Below are 23268 nucleotides of genomic sequence, written 5' to 3'. Positions count from 1 at the left end.
AGAAGAAAAGAAAGTAGCATAATACCTGGAGAAAGGAGTCTGGCAGAGAAAGTGAGCAGAAAGAAGAAAATTTACCAGACGGAGGAGCATCCTAGAAAAAGGGCAGAATGGGGAATACAAGGAAGAATCTAGAATAAGAGCACGCGGCATACATGAGATCATCATCATCCATTTTAGCTCTTAGCTCACTTCTCACACTCTACACACACACTTGGGGGATCAGTTTGGGGGTTTTACGGTTCATGGTTTAAGAATCAGTTTGTGCAACACCGTCTCCACGCAAGGCGAAGATACAATTTGAAGTTTCTGTTTTAAGTTCCCGTTTCTGAATTTCCCGAGCCTTCGTTGTTCGAAGCTCGGCCTTATTTTGTTAAATTCTTGTTGAATCTGCACTTGTTTAGCTATGGAAGTTTTTGCTATGGTTCCGTTCCATGTTATTACTACTTTTCTGTTTACTTTCTGAGTTGTTGAGTTGAATTGTGTGGAGATCGTAGTTGATCGGTTGAATATGGTTGAATCGATGTGATCGGAGATGGCAATTGTTGTGGTTTATTGTGGATGGCTTGGATCCGGAGCGGATGAAGCGTCCAGTGTTTGGATCTGTTCATTTCTGCATGGTTTTGATGTTTAGTTTTTGTTCTCTCATTTACCTCATCGAGCGATAGTAGATCTGCTTAATTTTAGTAGTTAAATCGTAGTTAAATGGTTTAATTCACCTTGCTCTGTTTAGTTTAACAGTTTATTCTTTTTTCCTCTGCATTTTGTGATCAAGGATCGTTAGAGAAGGTGAAGCTAGTTATTAGTTGAACCTTTAGTTAGTTATTTTGCAGCTTTTCATTCGTACCTTGCTAATTTGGAAAATGGTCCTCATGATCTGTCTTTCCTCTGTCTAGGCATTTTTAGGAAAAGTTGTTCATTAGGTCTAGTAATATGTTATCGCTGGAGTGTTATCTTTTTTACATCTTGTTTTTCTTCATGCATGTTTCAGTTATGTCTGCCTAGGTCTAGCTGTTAGAATAGATTGTTTACGTTTCCCGAGTCTAGTAGTTAAGTCTCAACCACACAAAAATACGTGGCAGCAGCCAAAACCAGTGTCCAAAATCTCTTACATGTTTACTTACGCTTCCATCTCTGTGGGATTCGATCCCTACTTCCTTATACTAGTTTTAGTACTGTGGGTTGAGGGTTTTGAAAAGCAGGAACCGATTGTGTGCCCAACGACCGATGGTTTCAAGGGTTCTCTGAGTTCCTAGACCCCGTGATCTAGCAGATTCTCTGGATCTGAGAAGTCTGATTTATTATCTCATACACGCACAAGAGGATCTCCGACAGCTCTTCCAAGACATTACCTTGTGAAGCCAAATCTTTTCCTTAACCTATGGGGCGCGAAAATTCCATATTTTCTATTGCTTGGAGGAAAATTTTTACCAAGTTTAAATCCTTTTCAAGCCTATATATATCCCATAACCTAATTCATAATATTCACCAATTCATAGCCCCAAAAAGGGAGCCATCATGGCTCCTCCCTCCATTCTCCAACCCTAATTCCTCCATCCATCAATCCATCACCATTCTTGGAGATTGGAGCAAGACAAGAGAAGACTAATGATTTCATAACAATTCATCCTTGAGTTTTGTTTGCATTTTCTTTGCTTTTTCTTTATGTTTTGTATTTTACTTTGTAGTTTTTGCTATTTGTCTATGAGTAGCTAAACTATAAGACTTCTTTGGATGTGTTAGTAATTTTTATTGGTTTATATAATTCTGGTTTTTGGTGTTCATTACTTCGTTTCTATTCTATGTTCTGGATAATTGCTTTAGGTTTGAGTGACACATTCTGTGATGATCTATTGACTTGCTACATAATCGTGAGAGGAGGTTGGCGAGTTAGAACGGCTTAGTAGATACTGCAATTAGCTTCCCTTAAAACGACACTGTTAATTGAGAGTGAGGACATCTTGAGGGTCTTATGAGCTTTTGAGAGTTACAAATCTAGGATTGACTCCCCTAGTGTATGTAATATACGTTTGTGCCACATGGGCAAAACTTATGTGACTTGTTCTACTGAAGTATGAACTGTGGTATTATACATGTATTTTGTGTAACCATAATTGTGAAACCACTATTCTTGAAATTCCACTATTTGCCTAATTTACTTGCTTTATTTATTTTTGCTTAGTTAAACCAAAACTCTTGTTTCTCTAGCTAGTTGCAAATATATTCCTTGCGTTCGATATTCTGGTACTGAACTTTAGCTATACTATTTCTGCCTTGTATACTTGCAAGTAGTTGTAGTGCTAAAAAATGGTGCATCAACGTTGTCAATTATCCACGAGAATACGATCATATAGGCTTCCTCCCAATCCGTTTAGCCTCGCATTCCAGGTTCTGGCGGTGGCGGTGTACCAGTGATATACCGGTTTGCCCGTCTCCCACAATTGCTACTCTCATAAGCCGTTTCCACATTGGGTAATTCGTCCCGTTAAGTTTAACGGCTAGAGTAACATTCTTCCTGAAGGGGTTAGCAGCGGAAGCATACATAAATCGATTAATAATCCTGATCTATTTAGCAGATTATTTAGATAAATTCTATGCGCGCAATTATCACATGTATCATGCTCACAACTTGAATTCATACACGTTTTAGCATAATTGAAATCCTAAAACATGTTCCTACGGAGTTAGCCAATTTACCTTTCTGATTATCCAAATAATTGAAGATGGCTCATGCCTTCTCCACGTGAAGATCTTGATTACTAGACCACGGATCTTCTGACTGGTTCCCGGACAGTACGTTGATATCAGTGTGGGCTGATCTCACCAAAGTACAAGGACTCGAATAATGGAGGACAGAAAAACTGCTCACGGGGGGAGCTGAAGTACGAAAATTTCGTCCTCTTTTATATACTGAAGGGGACAATTTTTAGTCTCAATAATTGTGTGTATTTTGTCTCATTTATTCTCCTATTTATATTAAGTCACATATTGGGCCCCGTCGGGGATCTATGGAAGGCTTTGGATATGGGCTCCCCCAATTAGTTTTTCTTTAATTAAATTGAACCAACAATTTAATACAAGCTTATATTGGAATATTACGAACAACCACTACAGAAGTAATATTGCACTCCCCATCCAAATCCGAGATTACAAGTAATTCGGGTTTCCAATATTTATATTTATTTATTTCCCGCACTTAAGATAGAAACGTTCATTAATTAATTAGTGTCTGATATGAACTTAATTAATTAACATATTTACTCCAAGAATGGACTTAGCAAGAATACTTATTTATTATTCATAGAGTAATCAAACTCCAACTAGCTAGGTTCCGAATAATAAAGTCCTCGTTTCGAGCTCCTCTTGTGAACGTTATCAAACAAGACTCAGCTCACGCACAATTCAATATAATAGCAATCCTAACACCTCTAGATATTAATCTACACTACCCAATATGCCAGGATTCTTGGGTTACGAAAAATCCGCACCTATTGGTAAGTCAAAGTAGTGCTCAATCAATACCGTATGCTCAATGCTAACGTACATTGATTAAGAAACAAATTATCAATACCTCGTCTTTCAGTAGATAGCAAAAAGACTCGTCTTGCTGTTAGATCCAATTCAATTCTATACCACACCAACGGTATCTTATTTCATTAAGGCTTAGAAATAATCGGTCTGACATTGCAACCTTTCACGATAGTTAGTCTAGGGCCATCTAGGTTGTGAAATTCTTATTTTCTTTGTTCAGAACTGACTGTGTTACCTTACAATGGACGACGCCCACAACCGGTCTCCTAAAACAAAGACTTAGACTTTGTTACGTTGATTATACATTTAAATATGCAATAAACATCCATTGAATGTAAAACATAACAACAGTACGACAAAAATAATCTGTTGCATTAATTGGAAAATAAACTATAGAGTTTTGCAGTATCCAATCACTCGAAATGTGATTTCTAGTATACAAACTGTAACACTTACTAATCTTTAATTGTGCATCCTCCATATTGAGTTTCTCTTCTTCTGCGTCTGACATGTTTTTTGTGTAGGTTGGAAAAAAAATTCCTTCTTAGCCGGGAAAGGTATTTAGGCTATGATGATATTATTCTGAGCATTTGCTCTTGTACCATGTTGAAAGATTGATTGTGATATTCATTAAACTTGGTTTGGAAACTCAATTTACACACCCTTTAAATAGGCTAAAAAATCCATATGCATGGCAAGATTTGCCCTAGACATAAAAAGGAAAATATATATCAATTGGTTTCTTCTTCCTTAATTGATTTCTTTCCAACAGATATGTTTGTGAACAATGCTAAAAGCTCATAACTTGAAATTGGAATGGGAAGTATATACGATTCTCGAACAAAAACGGTGGATGAAAGGAATGGAACGGAAACCTTCTTTAGTTTCCTGTTGAATGAAACAGAGGAACTCCTCGGACTTGATTAATTTGGTTTCTGTCAACAACTTTCATACGTTTGATTTTGAAAAGAAAACGCGAGGAATTGAGATATGAATAGGTGAAAAGGATTACCACGTTTGGGATAGAATAGGAACTAACTAGGTAGTTCTTCACTCCCGGTCTTCTACGTGACTAGTGATAGTTGTGAATTTGGAAACCAAAAGCAATTCTACTTCCTTCCTCTCTCGGATCTTTCTCTCTCAAATGTTTTGCTAGAAAGTCAGATTGTGAGTGTTATGAGAATAGGGAATTACCGTTAATTTGAGGGAGTAGAATCAGGAAATTGATTGGTATTTAATCCCAATTAACTGGGTGTTTTAATGAGAATTAGTGGTTGATTAAATTTCTTAGGATTAATTTGGCTGAACAGATTTTTGGAGCAGATTTGAAGAATAAACATCACACTGGGAGCAGATCTTGGTGTTATTTAACGATAAATAAATAGATTGAGGAAGATTGGGCTCAAGAGACTTTTTGCATTATCATTTGTTGGTTTGACTCATTTAGTTCTCGAAGACCAAGTTGTATAATTATTTAATTAAATTCTTGGACTTTCATTTTCTATGGCCCAGAGCCAATTTATAATTAAACATTGGACTATATATTATTCCCTCCGTCCCACAATACTTGAGTCACTTCTTTTTCACACTCGTTTAAAAATAATAATAAATAGTTAAAGTGGAGATACAGTAAAGTAAGAAAGAGAATAATATAGTTAAGACGAGTGCGAAAAAGAAGTGATTCAAGTAACGTGGAACGGAGGGGGTATTTATTTGAGAAGTCCAAATGTATTATTTTATTTTTTGCGTTCCTTTTTACTCCCTCCGTCCCACTTTAGGAGTTCCGGTTAACTGTATTTGGGTGTCTTACTTTAGGAGTCCCAGTTGAAATATTTCATAAATGGTAATCGGCCCCATATTCCACTAACCTTTTTTCACATGCATTTTATTATAAAACTAATGTATAAAACTAGGACTCACATTTCACTATCTTCGTTCATCTACTTTCCTTTACATTTCTTAAAACCCATATCGAGCTCAAATGGGGCTCCTAAAGTGGGACGGAAGGAGTAATAATTAAAGTTCACTGAAAACTTTAATTAATCTCGTCGCCACATTTCTAACAAAAATTAATTTGTACCACACAACTCAATTAATATTTAGTATTGTTCTAAATATTAAATCCACAATCGATCCTCGATTCAACCACGCCATGTACTACGCGTAGTATATAAATAATTTTACACAAGATACAAAATATTCCTCTATACAATTTAATTCACAATACGAAAGTATGAATATTTATTCAATTTAATTCACAATTTAATTCCTCTATACAATTTTCCACACCCATGTGATGTTGTCTTATTTTAATGATCGTAAATATAAATGTTGCAATTTTGAAACACAAGGTTCCGCGACTCACAATATGAGCCAGGGAGGAAGGTGGCAGTGGTGGGCGGCACATTAATTTTCGTGACTTATGTACTTATTTCAAAAATAATTATATATAAATTGTTTTCAAGTTACGACATTCCACTTATTATTCAAATATTTTGACAGCTTATATTCACTTGAAACACTGCACCTTTTAATTTTGTCACTAATAATAGAAGTATTTTATAGATCATTGTGATCTTTGAAAACTTTTGGAGCTTGGTTGCACTTGAAACTTTTAATATGCAATGAGCTATTATATATGAAAAGGCAATATCAAAGTAATTGTTACGGATCATGCACGGCGATCTGTATAGCTTAACTAACTACCACATCTCAATCGAATCAAAATCAGATCTTTGTTTTCCCATTTGAAATATATTGGATATTAATGAAGTTGGATGCATGTAGATAACAACTCAATCGAATCAAAATCAGATCATTCAATTTATTTTCCTCTTATTGTTTTCTATTCCTTATTCCACCAATATTTATTTTAATCATTTTTCTCAATCAAACACCCATCTTTTATTTTTTTTTAAATATTTATTGTTCACTAATACATATTGATATAGTACGTTTAATATGTCAATTTCTCAAATTTAAAATAAAATTTGGAATATTTTCAGCAATTGGCAACTAATTAATGTGTAACTAATTACTTCCTCCGTCCCCGAATAAGAGTTACTAATTTCCATTTTGGTCCGTCGGTCCGTCCCCAATTAAGAGTAGCACTTCATTTTTACCATAAATGGTAAGTAGGTCTCACATTCCACTAATTCATTTCACTCACATTTTATTATAAAACCAATATAAAAAAGTGGGTCCCACATTCCACTAACTTTTTCAACCAATTTTTCTTTACATTTCGTAAAACCCGTTGATACTCGGATATTTTTAAACTGGGTCCAGAAAATCCACTAGATCACGGGGTCTAGGAACTCACAGAACGCTGAAAGATCTCGGTCGTCGGACACACAGAATATCTCTTCAAAACCCTCAACCACATATACTAAAATTAGTATAGGGAAGTAGGGATCGATCCCACGAGGATAGATGCGAAAGTACGCATTTAAAGGGATTTTGGGTGGTATGGCTGCTGCCACGCAACTTGGGGTTGAGGAATTTAAACTAGACTTGGTAATTGAAATTTGCAATGCTAATAACTAGACCTAGGCAGAAACAGGAAACATGCATATAAACTGGAACAAGCGAGACAATTACTAGATCTAAGAAAACTACTCCCTAAACTACCAAGACCTAGGAAAACAACTGAAGGTGGGGACCATTTTCTGAAAAAGGTAGAGTACGGTTAAAAAGCTGCAAAATAACTAACTAAGGGACTAACTAACATCGACATCATCTTCTCCAACATTTTGGCATGAAACAACTAGTAAAAACAGAGTGAGAACGTAAATTGAAATGAAGCAGACTGAATTAAAAGCAATAAAAACGAAGAACAGTTAAAACTAAGGCAGATCTACGCTACTAGACGAAGCAACATGAAAACTAAAACAGAAAATCAAAATCCATGCACAACTCAGTTTCCCCTGTTCAGATCCACACTTCGGATGCTAAATCCACTCCGGATCCAAGCATCCGAACCAAAGTCCGATATAAACCATCTCTATAACTACAGATTTGCCGAATCACCACAGACAACAACAACAACCACAGATCAACAACAAATTTCCCATATCAAGCTCAGAAACATCCAAAACAGAGAATAACATCAACCTTCGAAATAAAACTCCTCAGAACATAAAATCAACGTAAATCAACACCAATCAACACCATCATGACATAAAATAAACTTCATAGAATAACGATAAGTAGCAACGAGCAGTCGAATTCCAAAACGGTAAAGTTCGACGGAAATCAAAATGCAACAAAAACTGAAAGGTAATAATTGTATCTTCGCCCTCCTTGAGGACGGTGTTGCAACAGAATTTTCCAAAGATGAACCACTGAACTACCCCAGAATCCCCATTCTCCCAAGTGTGTGAGTGTGTGTGTGAGCTGAGAGCTAAATCATGTATATTTCGTGTGTTGCATGCTCCTCTTTATATAGGCGTGGAAGTGGGTCCAGCAGGAGGCTCTTTCGTGTGAATAGTCTTCTTTGCCCTCCGCTTTGGACTTCCTTCGTCTCGCCATTTTCTTCCTTGATTCTGCTCACTTTTCCTCTCTCTCCTTCGCTGGTCCGCTGCCTTCAGTACTTCCTGGACCTAGCGAATTCCTTCACACACCTGGCTTAAAATTTGTGTTAGACCCAGTAAATGGTGACATTTCATCACATAACTGATGCATGAAATTAGCCTTATCACCCGTGCCCGGTCAAAGTGCTACTCCTAATGGGGGACGTAGGGAGTAGTTTATAGTTCATCCATTCGCAATTAATTGACCAGAGTTGACTCGGCTCGGCTCGAGTTTTAAAACATACTAGTGTCACAACCGTGCGTTGCATGAGTTAGTTTATTTCTATCATTGTAATACTATGTTGTGAATTAATCTATTGAATAAAATGACAAAAAAAAACACAAACACATATTTATTAGAAATTAAAAGGAAATAATTTTTGAGTTAAATCAAATTTGATTAAACACCTTTACATTTCTATTATAAATAACCGCACACACAATAACACATTATTAAAACTATACGCTCCCTCCGTCTCATAGAAATAAGTCATTTAGGATCGACCCAGGTTTTAATATATAATTGGTAAAGTAATAGGAAAGAGAAAAAATAGTAGAAATTGTTTAGTAGAAATAAGCCATATTCCCTATGTGAACAATCTTCAGTAAAAATGTGAAAACCATTGCATATTTATTCTTGTACTATAAAAAATAAGATAGTGAAAATCATTATCAGATCAAAACAAAAAATACTACTGTATCAATAATCTTTAATCTTGAATATTTGGTAGTACATAGAAAATAGCAACATTCGGCTAAAAAGAAAATATCACATATATTTCATTTTTATTTCCAAAAGAAAAAAATCCCTATAATCTATAATCTTGAATATTTGGTAGTCCATATAAAATAGCAACATTAGGCTGAAAATATCACATATATTTAATTTTTATTTCCAAAAAAAAAATCCATGTAATCTAGCCTTAAAAACAGCTTCCTAGATTATGCATATATAAAGTTTTATTTCCAAAGAGAAAAATATCCTATAAACAGCCGTGAATTACACATCTAATACACATTTATAACAGTAACTCCTTTTTGCATATTTGGACATTTGAGAAATTTATATGCCAATATACACACAATTAAATACTACTACTACATGTTAGCCTAGCTAAAAAATCACTCGGTCTCATCTTCTTCTCCAAATATTTATGTATCTTCTTTTTTCAAGATGACAAATTTATTCCTACCCCAACTCTGCTCGTCGACCAGTTCAATCAGGTACATCTCTCTCTTCCTCTATTGGATAATAGACAAAGATAAATGAATGTCAATGAAATTTTCAAAAAATTGAAAGAAAAAAAAAAACATATTTGGGATCACAATAGTTCAACCCTATAAATTATAGATATTGTGCAAAATTGCAAAAAGGAAGAAGAATGAGATGTCTTTTACAGAATGGTTGGAGCTATTTCAATTCAATAATGAGTTGCAGTATTGTTGAAGTTGCCCGATCAAAAACAAATTTCTATTAATTCTTTGAGCTTTCTCATTGAACTAAATTCTCTTATGAACCATAGTCAAATCTGATTTCGTGTTTCCATGAATGTAAATCATGGCTGTACAAGCAAATTTATAGGAAAATGGTAGCTTTTCGCATTCTTAACAACTTTTTGAATCCAATGCCATTTATTATAAAATTAAATTAATAATAAATGACTTTCAATTTTTTGACATTTCAATATAAATCAATTTTATTACTAATAGATTTTGTCTTGCTACCCAATTAACATTTGAATAAGAACGTTTAGTCATGTGCGCATTTAATGCATTAAACTGATCAAATTTTTTTTTTTATTGAATGTTCTAAGAGCATCTCTATCTTTGCTCTTAATTAAGAGCACGGAAGTGGACCCGGACCAACTTTTACTCCTTGTCCTTAGCTAAGAGCACGACACTCACATCCGTGCTTTTAGCTAAGGACAAGCTCAAGGGTCCTACCATTTTATTACTCAATTTAAATAAAAACATTTCCACAATATTAAAATGCATTAAAAATACCTGGAATACTATTACAAATTACAAAATAATTAAAAATTACATAATTCAAATCCTAAAAATTAAAAATTATATAATTAAAATCCTAAAAATTAAAAATTACACAATTAAAATTCTAAAAATTAAAAATTACACAATTAAAATCCTAAAAATTAAAAAGACCCACTACTCGTTGCCGAATTTCGCCCAAATGTGATTGATTAGATCTTTTTGTAGCTCAGTGTGGGCTCTTGTATCGCGCATTGTGTGTCTTCTTTCGATCCTCTCGTTCACTGTCGTATGCACACCTCGGCGTAGGGAAGATCTCACGGTTGAGCTTCCGGCTTCATCCTCGTCGTAAAAGTTAGGCGCCCTCGATCCTTCGTCAGCGATAATCATGTTGTGCAAGATAATGCACGTGTGATGCACTTTTTATTAGCACTAAATAAACCTGCAAGTATACAGAGTATATATAGTATAACTAAAGGTTAGTACCGGATATCGAACACGGGGAAGACGAACACAAAGTGTTTATCCTCTACTAAGACTCAAATACTATCTGGAAAAACAATTGGGTTTTGAAAACTTTTGAAAAACTAAAAACAATAGAAAGCATAGACCAACTAAAAGCGAATAGAACACAGAGAAAGGCGATAGAGATAAGGGAATCCCAGGGATGTGTGTTCACAGTTATGGTTATACAAAATGTTCAACTACAATACCCTAGCACAGTTTATACTTTGAAAGGACGAGTCACCTAGCTTATGCTCATGCGATACAAATGTTGATTACAAGATTAGGGTTGTCAATCCTAACACGTAACTCCAAAAGCTCCTAAGACCCTTGAAAAGTCCTCACTCTCAATTAACAGTGTCGTTTTAAGGGAAGCTAACTGTAGTGTCTACTAAGTGAATCTAACTCGCTAGAACTCTGTCACAGTTATGAAGCAAGTTATATTAAATCATACACGATTGTGTCACTCAATCATGCAGCATCAAAACTACTTAGGGAAGAAATAAAGTAAAAACAAAACGGATATTAGATAGAAAAAGGAATTTGTATAACCAAAGTCGTTACTAACACATCCCTAGAATCCTATGAGTTTAGTTACACATAATTGAATAAGCTAAAAACATAGATTGAAGAGAAGACAATTTAAACATAAAACTAAAGCAAATAAAACTTGTGGGTTGAATCCTTGTCGTTCTTGATGTTCTTGAAATCCTTCTCCAACTCCTTGCACCAATGAATGAAGTACTCTAGGTCCTGATCTCTATGAAGTATTTTGCAAGTAGAAGTTCTCCCTTTTAATGAAGCTTGAGGTTTTATTTATAGGGGAAAGCCATGACTTGTAGTAGAAGGAAAAAATCTCCAAAATATGGTAAAACTGGGCGCAAATCTAGGGCTTCTCGGATTCGCTACATTTCTCCGGCGGGCCGCCGCACCTTGGCCGGCGGTCGCCGCGTTGGAGTCCAGAGAGTCTGTTCCCTCGGCGGCGGACGCCGCACATCTTCCGGCGGTCGCCGGACGAGACTTCTTTTCCAAGCACATTTTTCCGAGGCGGACCTGCTGCGTTGATCTGCTCGCCGGCGCCGGCGGTCGCCGCACACATCCGCGGCGGGCGCCGGTCGCCGTCTGACTCCAGATTTCCAAACTTGGCGTTTTGGCTCCCTTTTTCGGCTCAATTATGCACATTTCTCACAAAACACGTCAAAATACCAAAATAGACAAAATATGCAAATAATGGACGTGTAGAGTGACGTTGACATAAAAAACGGACCACATAATGGCCTTAAAACAGTGCAAAATCCGAGCGTATCAACGTGTACATGATGTCGGTGATATTCTTAACGTACCAAAGCCGAGAAGGGGACTTCACAATGTAGAATCGGCCTTGAAGGACGCCAAAAGCTCTTTCGACGTCTTTCCGAGTAGACTCTTAACGCTACGCAAAATGAATCCGTCTCGGCTCTTGTGGATTGCTGAACGACTTCACGAAAGTCGACCACCTTGGATAGATACCATCGGCGAGATAGTAACCCATGTGGTATGTATTTCCGTTGACGGTGAAGTCGATCGCCGGTGCTACACCATTCAAAACATCATCGAAGAGTGGTGAAGAATATAGCACGTTCAAGTTGTTGTTGGATCCGGCAACACCAAAATATGCATGCCAAAACCATAGGCAGTAGTCGGTGACCGCTTCAAGGATAAGCGTTGGGCCGCCGCCTTTGTGGCCGCTTAAGTATTGCCCCCTCCAAGCAGTCGGACAATTCTTCCACTTCCAATGCATGCAGTCAATGCTGCCTAGCATACCGGGAAAACCGTGGACTGTTTCGTGAAGACGAAGCAGCCGTTGACAATCATCGATGGTGGGTGCCCGAAGGAATTCCGCGTCGAAAGTAGAACGAACGTCGTCGCAAAAATTCTTGAGGCATAGGATTCCAGTTGACTCACCGACATGCAAATACTCGTCGAAGAGGTCAGCCGTTTGCCCAGTAGCAAGTTGTCGGATGGCACAAGTACACTTTTGCAACGCCGAGAGACTTTGCCGACCGGTTGCGTCTGCACCTAATTGAAAGTATTCGACACGGGTGGACAATGTGTCGACAATATGCATAAACAACCGTTTTGACATGCGAAAACGGCGCCGAAAGTAATCTTCTGGATACCGCGGCTGGTCGAAAAAATAGTCGGCAACGAGCCTTTCGTGGGCTCCCTCTCGATCACGAGGAATGTAGCGACGTTTTGCTCTAGTTGGTTGAGGAGGAGGAGCGGGGTATTGGCGGCGACATAGGCTTCATAGGCGGCATGATATTGATCATAATATTGTTGTTCTTCGCGCTCCGCTTCCGCAATGAGATCAGTGAAATCATTTTTTGAATTTTTTAGAGAGGGTTTGGATGCGAGAGGAAGATGTAGATGATTTAGTATGAAAAAGTATGAACGGGAGATAATTTGATGTGAAAAGTGGATGATGAATGTGTGTATTTATAGATGATTTTGGGATTAAAAAAAATCACAAAAATCCAAAAAAAATGTCCATAAATGGCTCAATTTTTTGGGAATCCAAAAATATATATATTTTTTAATTTTTGGTATTATTTTGAATTATTTATGAATTTTTTTTTTAAAAAAAAAGAAAAATCGAATTTGCCAACGGCTAAGCCGTTGGCCAATCAGGACGTGCCACGTATGGCTACTCAGCGGCACGGACGGACGGCTCCCAGCGGCGGACGAGCTCATCCTTGCCGCTGGAACGGACGGACGGACTGCGCTAAGAGCACCGCTACGGATGCTCTAAACGCATGGAAAATTAATACTAATACATAATAATCCTTAAATTTTCTAAACGCATGATTGGAAAATTAATTATTTTACATAGTGGATTGCATTTATACATATGAAACTGTTGTATATGATTTCAAAATTGTATCTATAATTATTACTCATACTACATAAATTTAAATTAATTATGGTGGCACTCAAAACTTATGAACTATTCAAAATTCAGTCAGAATTCGCCTTTTATATATGTATAGATATATATGTATTAGATAAATAGTGAAAAGTGGGTTAAAAACTTAGTGAAATATAGAATTTGTTTAATATATTAATTTTTTAATAAAATATGAGTAAAATGAATTAGTGGAATGAGAATTCTATTATCAATAATATTAAATTCCAGTGAGGCTGAACTCATTTTTAAATTGAATGAGACTGCTGCTCGGCAGCCTTCATATTAATATTCTGGAATGGCACCGGGCAGCAGCAGCCCGAGCTGGAAAAATGAAGCAACACGACCTGAACTTATTCCAGCTCGGGCAGCCTCGTTTTTCCAATTTAAATTCTTAATTCAATTCCGTGTTCTTTAAGGTTTGATTTAATTTGCAGATTACATGAATGCAAATACATGAAAGAAAATTCCAAGTGGGACATTTACGGTTAGATTAGTTAGATTAGCAAATGGTTTATGCAATTGTGAAGGAATTTGGCCTTGGTGGACGGAGGAATTGAAATGGGCGTTTTCCACCATGAGAGTCGAGAGAGATGGTGGTTGTGGAAAGGTGGTTGATGGAATAAAATAAATAAAAAATTATGTTAAAAAATATTAGGGATAATTTGGTCAGTTGTTAAATATAGTGAAAGAAATAATACTATAAAAAAAGAAGTAAATATACATAAAAATTTAAAAATCCCTTAGTTCGAAAAATTCGCATGCCACAGTCCCATATTTTGAAAGGTTAATCACAAATTTCGAAAGACTTGCGAATTGAGCCCCTTTTTCCGAGGCACAATATATAGGCATGCACAACCCGGAACCGGAACCGGCGTCGGCGGTTCGAACCGCCGGACGGTTCGGCGGTTCACACAGTCCGTTTCAAGTTCAACAAAATGTGAAATGGAAACCGCCGGTTCAACGATTAAACCGGCAGTTCAATTAAAAATTAAAAAAAATTATTTATAAAAAATAATTTTTATATTTAAAATACAATTTTTCCAAATAAATGAATAAATGAATTCAAGAAATTCATAATAACCCATATATATTTGATGGGCTTGTGAATTCTATGAAACCATTCTTGGTTAATGTTTTATGTTTCACTTTCGACGTGAGACAATATAGGTTCAAGTTTTTTCTTTTATAGCTACATGTTTAGATCATTCATTCATCTTTTTCCAATATGCGATACAAAACTTTCTTTTGTCTTCTAATTTTTTTCATTTTGTGTATAATATATATAAACAAAGTTATTATTTGAATATATTTTGATTGATAATAATAAATAAAATTGAGAAATATGATTTGTATATAGAAAAATAATTATTGTATAATAATTATTGTTAGACTTATACAATTTGTTTTATAATTACTCTTTCAATGTGTATAATAGTAGTTATTAGTTAACATATACTCCCTCCGTCCACCATTAGGAGTTCCGGTCACTTTTCCGCACTTGTTTTGTAAAAATGATAAATAGTTAGAGTGGAAAAATGGTAAAGTAGGAGAGAGAAAAATGATAAGAAGACTCTTGTCAACATTATTCCCTCTCTTATTTAACTATCATCTTAGTTTAGGAATTAATTAATCTAGAATTTAATTCTTATTCATGTCATACTTTAAGATATATCTAAAATAAAGTACATTATTTAAATCTTAATTAAACATGAAAAATTAAATTCATATAATATCCATGTTCAAGATTAGGAAGAAAATAATTATATTATTTAATGTAATCTTACATATCTATCCTAATAAGGATTCTAGATATATATAATAATTAGGAAACTATTAAATTATTTTTATCTATATCATCTAGTATATAAAATATTCCATAGATATAGAAAATAATCAAAATATTCCTAAAATCTAGGAAAATCATCCCAAAATATTTTATTTCATTAAATAATATTATTTTTAATGATATCTTTTAATTTAGGAATTAATTAATCATTAAAATAATCTTTCATCGATATCTCGTTGTTCAAGGTTTGCACGAATCAACGAACGACAAATATACACCGGCGATGTGCTCGCCGGAGCGGCGAGTTCGCCGCCCAGAAACCGCCGGTGTCACGCGCAAAAAGCGCGACGCTTCCTCATTCCTCTCCGGCGTTAAAACGCCGAGACTATCCCTCCGTCGACGTCGTCCAACCATGCAGCCAACGCCACGCAACTCCGGCAGCGGAAGCGTGCGTCGGATTATCATAATTTAATACTTCCTCCGTCCCAAGATAAGTGACCTACTTCTTTTGGGCACGGGATTTAAGGAATGGTATTTAAATAAGTTAAAGTGGAGAGGGTAAAGTATGAGAGAGCGAAAAGTAGAGGAGAGAAGAGAGAATAAAGTAGGTGGCGAATAAAGTAAGAGAGATGACTTTTTGCTAAAAATGGAAATAGGTCACTTATAGTGGGACACCCAAAAAGGAATACAGGTCACTTATCTTGGGACGGAGGGATTAATTATTAATCGAACAAATAAATCACATAATAATCAAATCTATTTTGCAGATTATTTAGACAAAAGCAATTCGCGTAATTCTCACATGTATCATGCTCATAACTTGAATTAATCATGCTTTAAGAGTATTGAAACCTAAATCATGCTTTTCTACGGAGGAGAAATAATACCTAATTAATTCTCCAAAGAATTGATGATGGCTAGCGACTTCTCCACGTGACGCTTTGAATACTAGACCACAGATCTTCTCTCTGGTTCCCAAACTGTACTCCAATATCAGTGTGGGCTGATCTCACCGGAATACTAGGACTTAAATAAAGAAGACAGATGAAATCCTTTTTCAATTTGGAGAGAATTTCGAACTCCTCTTAGTAGATGGGGACGAAAATTTTAGTAGTTAAAATTATAATTTACGTCTCCTTTATTCTCCTATTTATATTAAGTTCCTTTTGGGCCCAGAGAGGGATCTATAGAAGGTTTTGAATATGGGCTCATCCAATTTACTTTTTACTAATTAAATTGAACCCACAATTTAATATAAGCTTTAATTGGAATATTACGAGCAGCCACTATAGAAGTAATATTGAACTCTCCTTATCCAAATCTGAAATTATAAGTAATCCAGGTTTTCGTTTTAACTTTCATTCCCCGCGCTTAAGATAAAAATATCCATTAATTAATTAATGTCTGCTATGGACTTAATTAATTAATTTCTTATTAATTCCAAGAGTAGACTTAGCATGAAACGCTTATTTATTATTCATAGAGTGATCAAACTCCAACTAGCTAGGTTCTAAATAATAAAACCTTGTTTCACGCTCCTCTTGAGGACATTATCAAACGAGACTCACCTCGCGCACGATTTAAAATAATAGCAATCCTAGCACCGCTAGATATTAATCACCACTACCCAATATATCAGGATTATTGGGTTACGAAAAACCCGCACCATTTGATAAGTCAAAGTAATGCATAATCAATACCGTATGCTCAATGCTAACCTACATTGATTAAGAAACAAATATTTATCAAGACCTCGTCTTTCAGTAGATAGCCCAAGGACAAGTCTTGCTGTTAGATTCGTTCAGTGCTTTACCACACCAATGTCATCTTATTTCAGTAAGGCTTAGAAATATGTGGACTGACATTGCAACATTTCATGATGGATAGTCTAATTCCATCTAGGTTGTGAAATTCTTCTTTTTGTTTGTTTAGGACTGACCATGTTACCTTAAAGTGGACGCCGCCCACAACCGGTCTACTAAATCAAAGACTTAGAATTTGTTAAGTTAACTTATATATTTAAACATGCATTAACATCCATTAAATGTAAAACATAACAACATTATGACAAAAATAATCTGTTTTATTCCTTGGAAAATGAATAAGAGTTTTACAGTATTCAATCACTCGAAACGTGATTTCTAGTATACAAACTCTAACAAAAACTGCACCTAAATCCATGAACTAATACCCTTTTTGAGCTAGGTGTGTGTGAGATTCGCCAGAAACTAGAGATCGCACAAATCAGGAAGGCGAAGGAAAGGAGGAGAAAAAGGCGGCAATAAGCTGATCAAGTCAACATTTTACCAGAGCCAACCAGAGTTCTGCATTGGAAAGAAAACGAGAGACCCAACCTAAGAGTGTGAAGGGCAGCATTGTCATTTCGGAAAGGTGGTACCCTAGGAATCAGAGCCATACGCCTTCCTATATAAAGGAGTCCAACACACAAAGAGAAGGGAGTTCCCCTATTTTTATTTTTCTGCGTAGTAGTTTAGGGGGGTTCTCAACAGCTTTCTTAGAGTAGGTTAGGGTCTTAGCTCTCTTCCATAGTTGAAACCAGAGCTCATTTCCTTCCTTGTTCTAAATTTCTGCACACACGCACTGGGTCCTATTCTATTAGCTGCTAGTTCTAATTTCGGTGTTTGTTTTCATGCACAATTTCAAGTCCGTTCTGTATTCCATCCCAAGAAGGGATGATGAGACAATTTCATGCTTTCTTAATTGCTTTCTAGTTCATTTTTCATGTAATCGACTTTTTAACGTTTTGATTTAGTCAAATATGAAGTTCTGTTTTCGTTTCTAGCTTTATGTTCTATTTTTCACTTAATGTTTTAAATCTGTTTTTATTTTCGGGTTTTATGTTTTGTGTCTTAGCTTAGGAGTGTTTCATCTTTTTTGATTCGCTCAGATCTGCTGTTTCATGTTTGCGTTGTCTTCGTATGCTTAGATTTAGCAGTTCCTGTTTCGTTTCTTGCATGAGCATGTCTTAGTTCTTGTTTTTACGTAGTCGCAACTTAGATCTTAGGGGTAAATTTAAGTTTTATGTGTTTTACGATGTTTCGTCTTCTTTAATTTTCCAGATCTGTTCTCTGTTCTGTTTTTTTATGTTGATTTGTTGAAAAGATGAAGTTGTTAGTAAGTTTTTACTTTACAGTGCTTTTTGCAGGGGACTGACAGTCCTCGTTTACTCTGTTTGTCTATTTATAGAAATATCAGTCAAGTTGATCAAGTAGTTTAGTTGAGTTGTTCAATTTATTTATTTTCCAAAGTCCACTAGTTAAAACTTAACCACCCCCTAGAAAGCATGGCAGCAGCCAAGCAACCCAAGCCGTGTCACACAAACAAACAAACAACAAAACGCCGCATCTCTGTGGGATCGATCCTTACTTCCCTAGACTAGTTAATAAATAGTATTAGTGGGTTAAGGTTTTTGACAACGATTCATCTTCACTTCTGTCCTTCTCACTCGAGTCGGAGTAAGCCGAGTTGATCGGCCTGAGCTTTTACCGGATCCACTCACTCGCATCTTTGCAGGTAACAGACAGAAATAGGCTAGCATGATCAGGTCGACTGTCCAGCTTGAGCAGTCCACAACGATATACATACTCTAAGGAGAGGTTGTAAAGAGGTGCAGGAAATCGTAGCTCGTCAATACAAATCATATTTCTCAATAACTGTTTATTTTTATCTATCAAGAATATGTTCAAATAATAATTTTGTTTATATATATTATACAAAAAATGAAGAAAAGTAGAAGACAAAAGAAAGTTTTGTATCCCAAATTGGAAAAAGATGAATGAATGATCTAAACATGTAGTTATAAAAGAAAATACTTTAACATATTTTGTCCCATATTGAAAGTGAAACATAAAATATTCAACGATGTCTCTATAAATGAGAAAATCAAGAATGGTTTCGTAGAATTCATAAGTAAAAAAAATTAATAATTAAAGTGAACCACCGAACTGACCCAGAATCGGCGGTTTTGGCCGGAAACTGGTGGTTTTGAACCGCCTAAACTCTTGGCGGGCCGGTTCAGGTTCAACATTTTTTTGAACCGTGTGCCCACCTAACAATATATATTAACACAAGATCAACCTAATTTAATGAAATGCCAATTTTTAAACAAACAAAAATTATTATTATTTTAATCTTGCGTAATGACAACCATTAATGAAAGTAAACTATAATTAGTTGGCAACCATATGATTGCTTTGCGTGTGATTATTTTAAATATTTCCTATATAATAGTAGAATGTATAAATTCTTTAATGAGTTCTTGCAAATTGCTACAGACACGTTGAGTTAGCAGGTTTACATCACATACTCATTTGATCGATCCTCAAAGCTATAAATACGTCATGGCAAGTTATATCAAAATCACAAAAAGCTCAAGCATAAATCAAACACAATCTTCATTTTCCTTCTCAAATTTTTTAGCTATGGTAGGCAACAAACTTACATTAGCTTTAATTCTCTTTCTCACCATTTTTACATATTCAAATGGGCATCTCAGGCGGCGACTGGATATCAAATTTAATGATTTCAACGTTAACCCACAGGTAATCGAGAATAATAATGGGATTAATATAAAGAAACCGGTGGTATCATTGAATGGCACTAATACGATCTCCCCAAACCTGACCATTAATGGGAGTATCATCACTCCCTAGGGCACGGGATTGCCTGCAGCGCACATCGTGCCACCTCGACATCTTCATGATTATGTGTTGTTATTTTTTCTTTATTTAATTTAAGTAATGAATGTAATTGAGTCGAGCAAAGTTACGGGCTTCAATTCGGGTTTTCTTTGTCGGTTCTTTCCTGGATTGCAAAAGAGAGTCGAACCGCATAGGATTAACATATGTCAATAAATATCAGTCTTGAGTTCTTTTATAATTCACTATATAAGATTATACATTTCATATAATTATCATATCAGAACCCTAATTTTTCAACAGTTAACTTAAACCTGAGACCTTTGGCATCGAATATTAACTACACTACTACTAGGCCAATGCACGCCCACGTTGTATTACTATATTCTTGTTTAGGGCCTTGGGGGTATAGGGCAGAACATACTGATATTTATTTATACTACCTCCGTCCCCCAAAATTTGTCTCATTTTGACTTGTCACGGGATTTAAGAAATGTAATAGAAAGTGAGTTGAAAAAGTTAGTGGATTGTGGGTCTTACTTTTATATATTAGCTTTATAATAAAATGTGAGTAGGAATGAGTTAGTTGAATATAGGGTCCACTACTAAAAATGGTAAAAGTGAAATAAGACAAATTTTGGGGGATGGACGAAAATAGAAAAATGTGACAAATTTTCTGGGACGGAGGTAGTATAATAATAGTATATATAAATTCATTAATGATTTATTTCATAGTTCTATTAATAATGAAAACTCCATGCTTAATTGGCAGGTTTCAGATCACATGTTCATTTACTTAAACCTCAATACTGTCGTCTATATATAATTCTTGACAAGTTTGAAATTTTGAAAACACAAAATATTTTCGGGCCATAAAATTTATTAGGGGATACGTGGCTTTAGTGCACGAATTGCTATCGATGACTCTGTGGAAGAAACTCTCCATTTCCAAATTAAGCCATTTTAAGAGAGAGTTTGGCTTTCCTGAGAAATTGAATGTTTTGTTGCTGAAGCATCCTGGTATTTTCTATGTCTCGAACAAATACAAGATTTACACTGTTCTTCTCAGGGAAGCATACAATGGTTCGGAATTGATAGAGAAGGATCCAGTCGTTGTGGTGAAGAATAAGTTTGGGGAGCTAATGCAGGAAGGCCTGCACGAGTACAACCGAAGGCACTACTTAATGAACTTAGAAAAGAAAAAGGAAAAAGGTGTTGCAAAAGTTAGGCCTATCGGAAGGAGTAGAGATGATGATGATGAAAAAATCTCTGAACAAAATAATCAAGAAGGTAATTTAGGTGGCATACTTGATGCGGAAGAAAGGAAACGATTTTACAAAGTTTTGTCTGGTGATGATGCTAAATGAAATTTCAATGGCCTTTGCTATATATTTCTATTATGATTTGCCTTCAGTTTACCTGCTATGGGTTACAGTTGATCTTGTACGTCGCGATTGTTCTTGAGTTTTGGGCATGAAGATCAATCTTGAAAGGTAAATATACTAGTACATTGTTATTATAATCATGCTATGCATTGTGAAATACGTCCACACGTATATGTGCGAATAGACAATATATAGACCGTCGGTGTTATGGCCCACGGTATGTATCTAAGGATAAACCTCAAGTAGAGACCTAACACCAAATGCATGAGTAATTTTGTAGCTAGTGAAGCCAGCATCAGAGAAAAGCTTTGCCCATTCTTTCTCACTTCTTTCTATCCCGTTGAAGTCAACCATCATCGTCATGTCGAAGTAGAGTTGATCATTAACAACTTTGTCATCCTCTCTGTTGATGTCCAGGACCGCGTCAATGATTATCACCTTTGCTCCCGTGCTGCCGTTGCTCTTCACAATGTCTTTGCATCTCTTTAGGATTTTGAGACAGTTTTCGCTGTCCCAGTCGTGCATTATCCACTGTTTTTATTGTCACTCGTTAGTATTGTTTGCGAATGACGGGCTTGTTTTGTTAATGAAAGGACGGTGAGATAAAACGTATTCATACCTTGAGAAGGACAGCATCGGCTGGAGGGATAGCTTCGAACATGTCTCCCCCCACAAAGCTCAGTTTGCTCGAGCCTTCCAAGCCGGCCACAACATGTGGGAGGTCGAGAACAATGCATTTGATGCTGGGAACCGCCTCAACGATAGCCTTAGCCATAGTCCCAGTTCCACCCCCGACGTCAACCAGTGACTTGATTCCCTCAAACACATGCTTGTAGTCCCGAACAAGTACACTGGCCACGAGCCATGAGTCACTACGCATAGCTTCATCGAACAAAGTACCCATGTGCCACACGCTCCCAGAACATTGGCCCGTGCACTGCCTCAAACTGCGTGAGGTGGCTCTCGCTGGTGAGCCATTCACTCATATGGTGCCATGAATCTGTCAAGACGGTGTCCAACATGAGCACCGCAAGAGGTGCCTCTTTCAAGAGGAGGCGCGAGGATGGCGTCAGGCAGTACCGCACCTCCTTTTGAGTGGCGTCTTCGGTGAAGAACTCGGATTGGACTAACACCCGCATCAAGGGTGGATACATTGGGATTTGCTGACATCAGCATTAACAGATTCAACCAATCGGGAAAGCTTTATAGGCTCACCATGCTTGTGGATCGCGTCGGGTATGCCTAATTGAATCGCACATTTTAGGGACATTGAGCTTACGAAGGCGAGCATGTGGTTCCAAACATGAGCTTGAGCTTGAAGAAGTGCATCTGTGGACACTTCTCTATTTTGGAATGCCATTTGCTCACTATAAGAGTTATTTTGAGTCTCAGAACATGTTAGTCGATGCCTCTTTTATACACATACGTGCATTGAATATTTTTGAATGACAATAATGATGCCTTCTTCTCACCTAATAAGTTAATAGTATTTGAACTTGGATGAAAAATGGTATTTCAATATATACAAATATTTTATAGATTCAAAATGGAGAAATATATTGAAACTTTTGGAAATAGGACCAATAAAAAGAGTTTTTATGCTGCATGAGTCGCCATCCCAACTTTTCTAACCAAATGAAAACAAAGTAAATGTTGTCTTCCATACCGTAAGAAATGTTTTAATTTCATGTAGATGTGGCATGAAATAATTCATATGAGTTGCATGTGATAGTTCATATAAGTTGCATAGACATTTTGATGCTAGAAATTCATTTTATGATTTATTTCAAAAAAGGTTTAAAGAATGTGTTCCAATTTAATAAATAGAGAGCATGTCATTATTGAATAAAGTTATTGTCTTCATATAAATTTAGTTCGTTATCTCCATGCGATAAATTCT

General features: G+C 36.1%; 1 protein-coding gene and 1 pseudogene across 1 annotated transcript; one reads left to right on the top strand and one right to left on the bottom strand.

Annotated features, from left to right (window-relative positions):
- Positions 1-20903: 20903 nt before the first annotated feature.
- LOC125209527 (protein WHAT'S THIS FACTOR 1 homolog, chloroplastic-like) lies at positions 20904-21350 on the top strand. Its single transcript, XM_048109127.1, has one exon. It carries the CDS (start codon positions 20904-20906, stop codon positions 21348-21350), a length of 447 nt encoding a protein of 148 aa, XP_047965084.1.
- Positions 21351-21517: 167 nt separating this feature from the next.
- LOC125216333 lies at positions 21518-22728 on the bottom strand (annotated as a pseudogene).
- Positions 22729-23268: the final 540 nt, after the last annotated feature.

Source organism: Salvia hispanica, chromosome 3 (genome assembly GCF_023119035.1).
Source record: "Salvia hispanica cultivar TCC Black 2014 chromosome 3, UniMelb_Shisp_WGS_1.0, whole genome shotgun sequence".
Taxonomy (NCBI): Eukaryota; Viridiplantae; Streptophyta; class Magnoliopsida; order Lamiales; family Lamiaceae; genus Salvia; species Salvia hispanica.
Note: the sequence above shows the minus strand (reverse complement) of the source record. Positions and strands in the feature narration are given on the sequence as shown.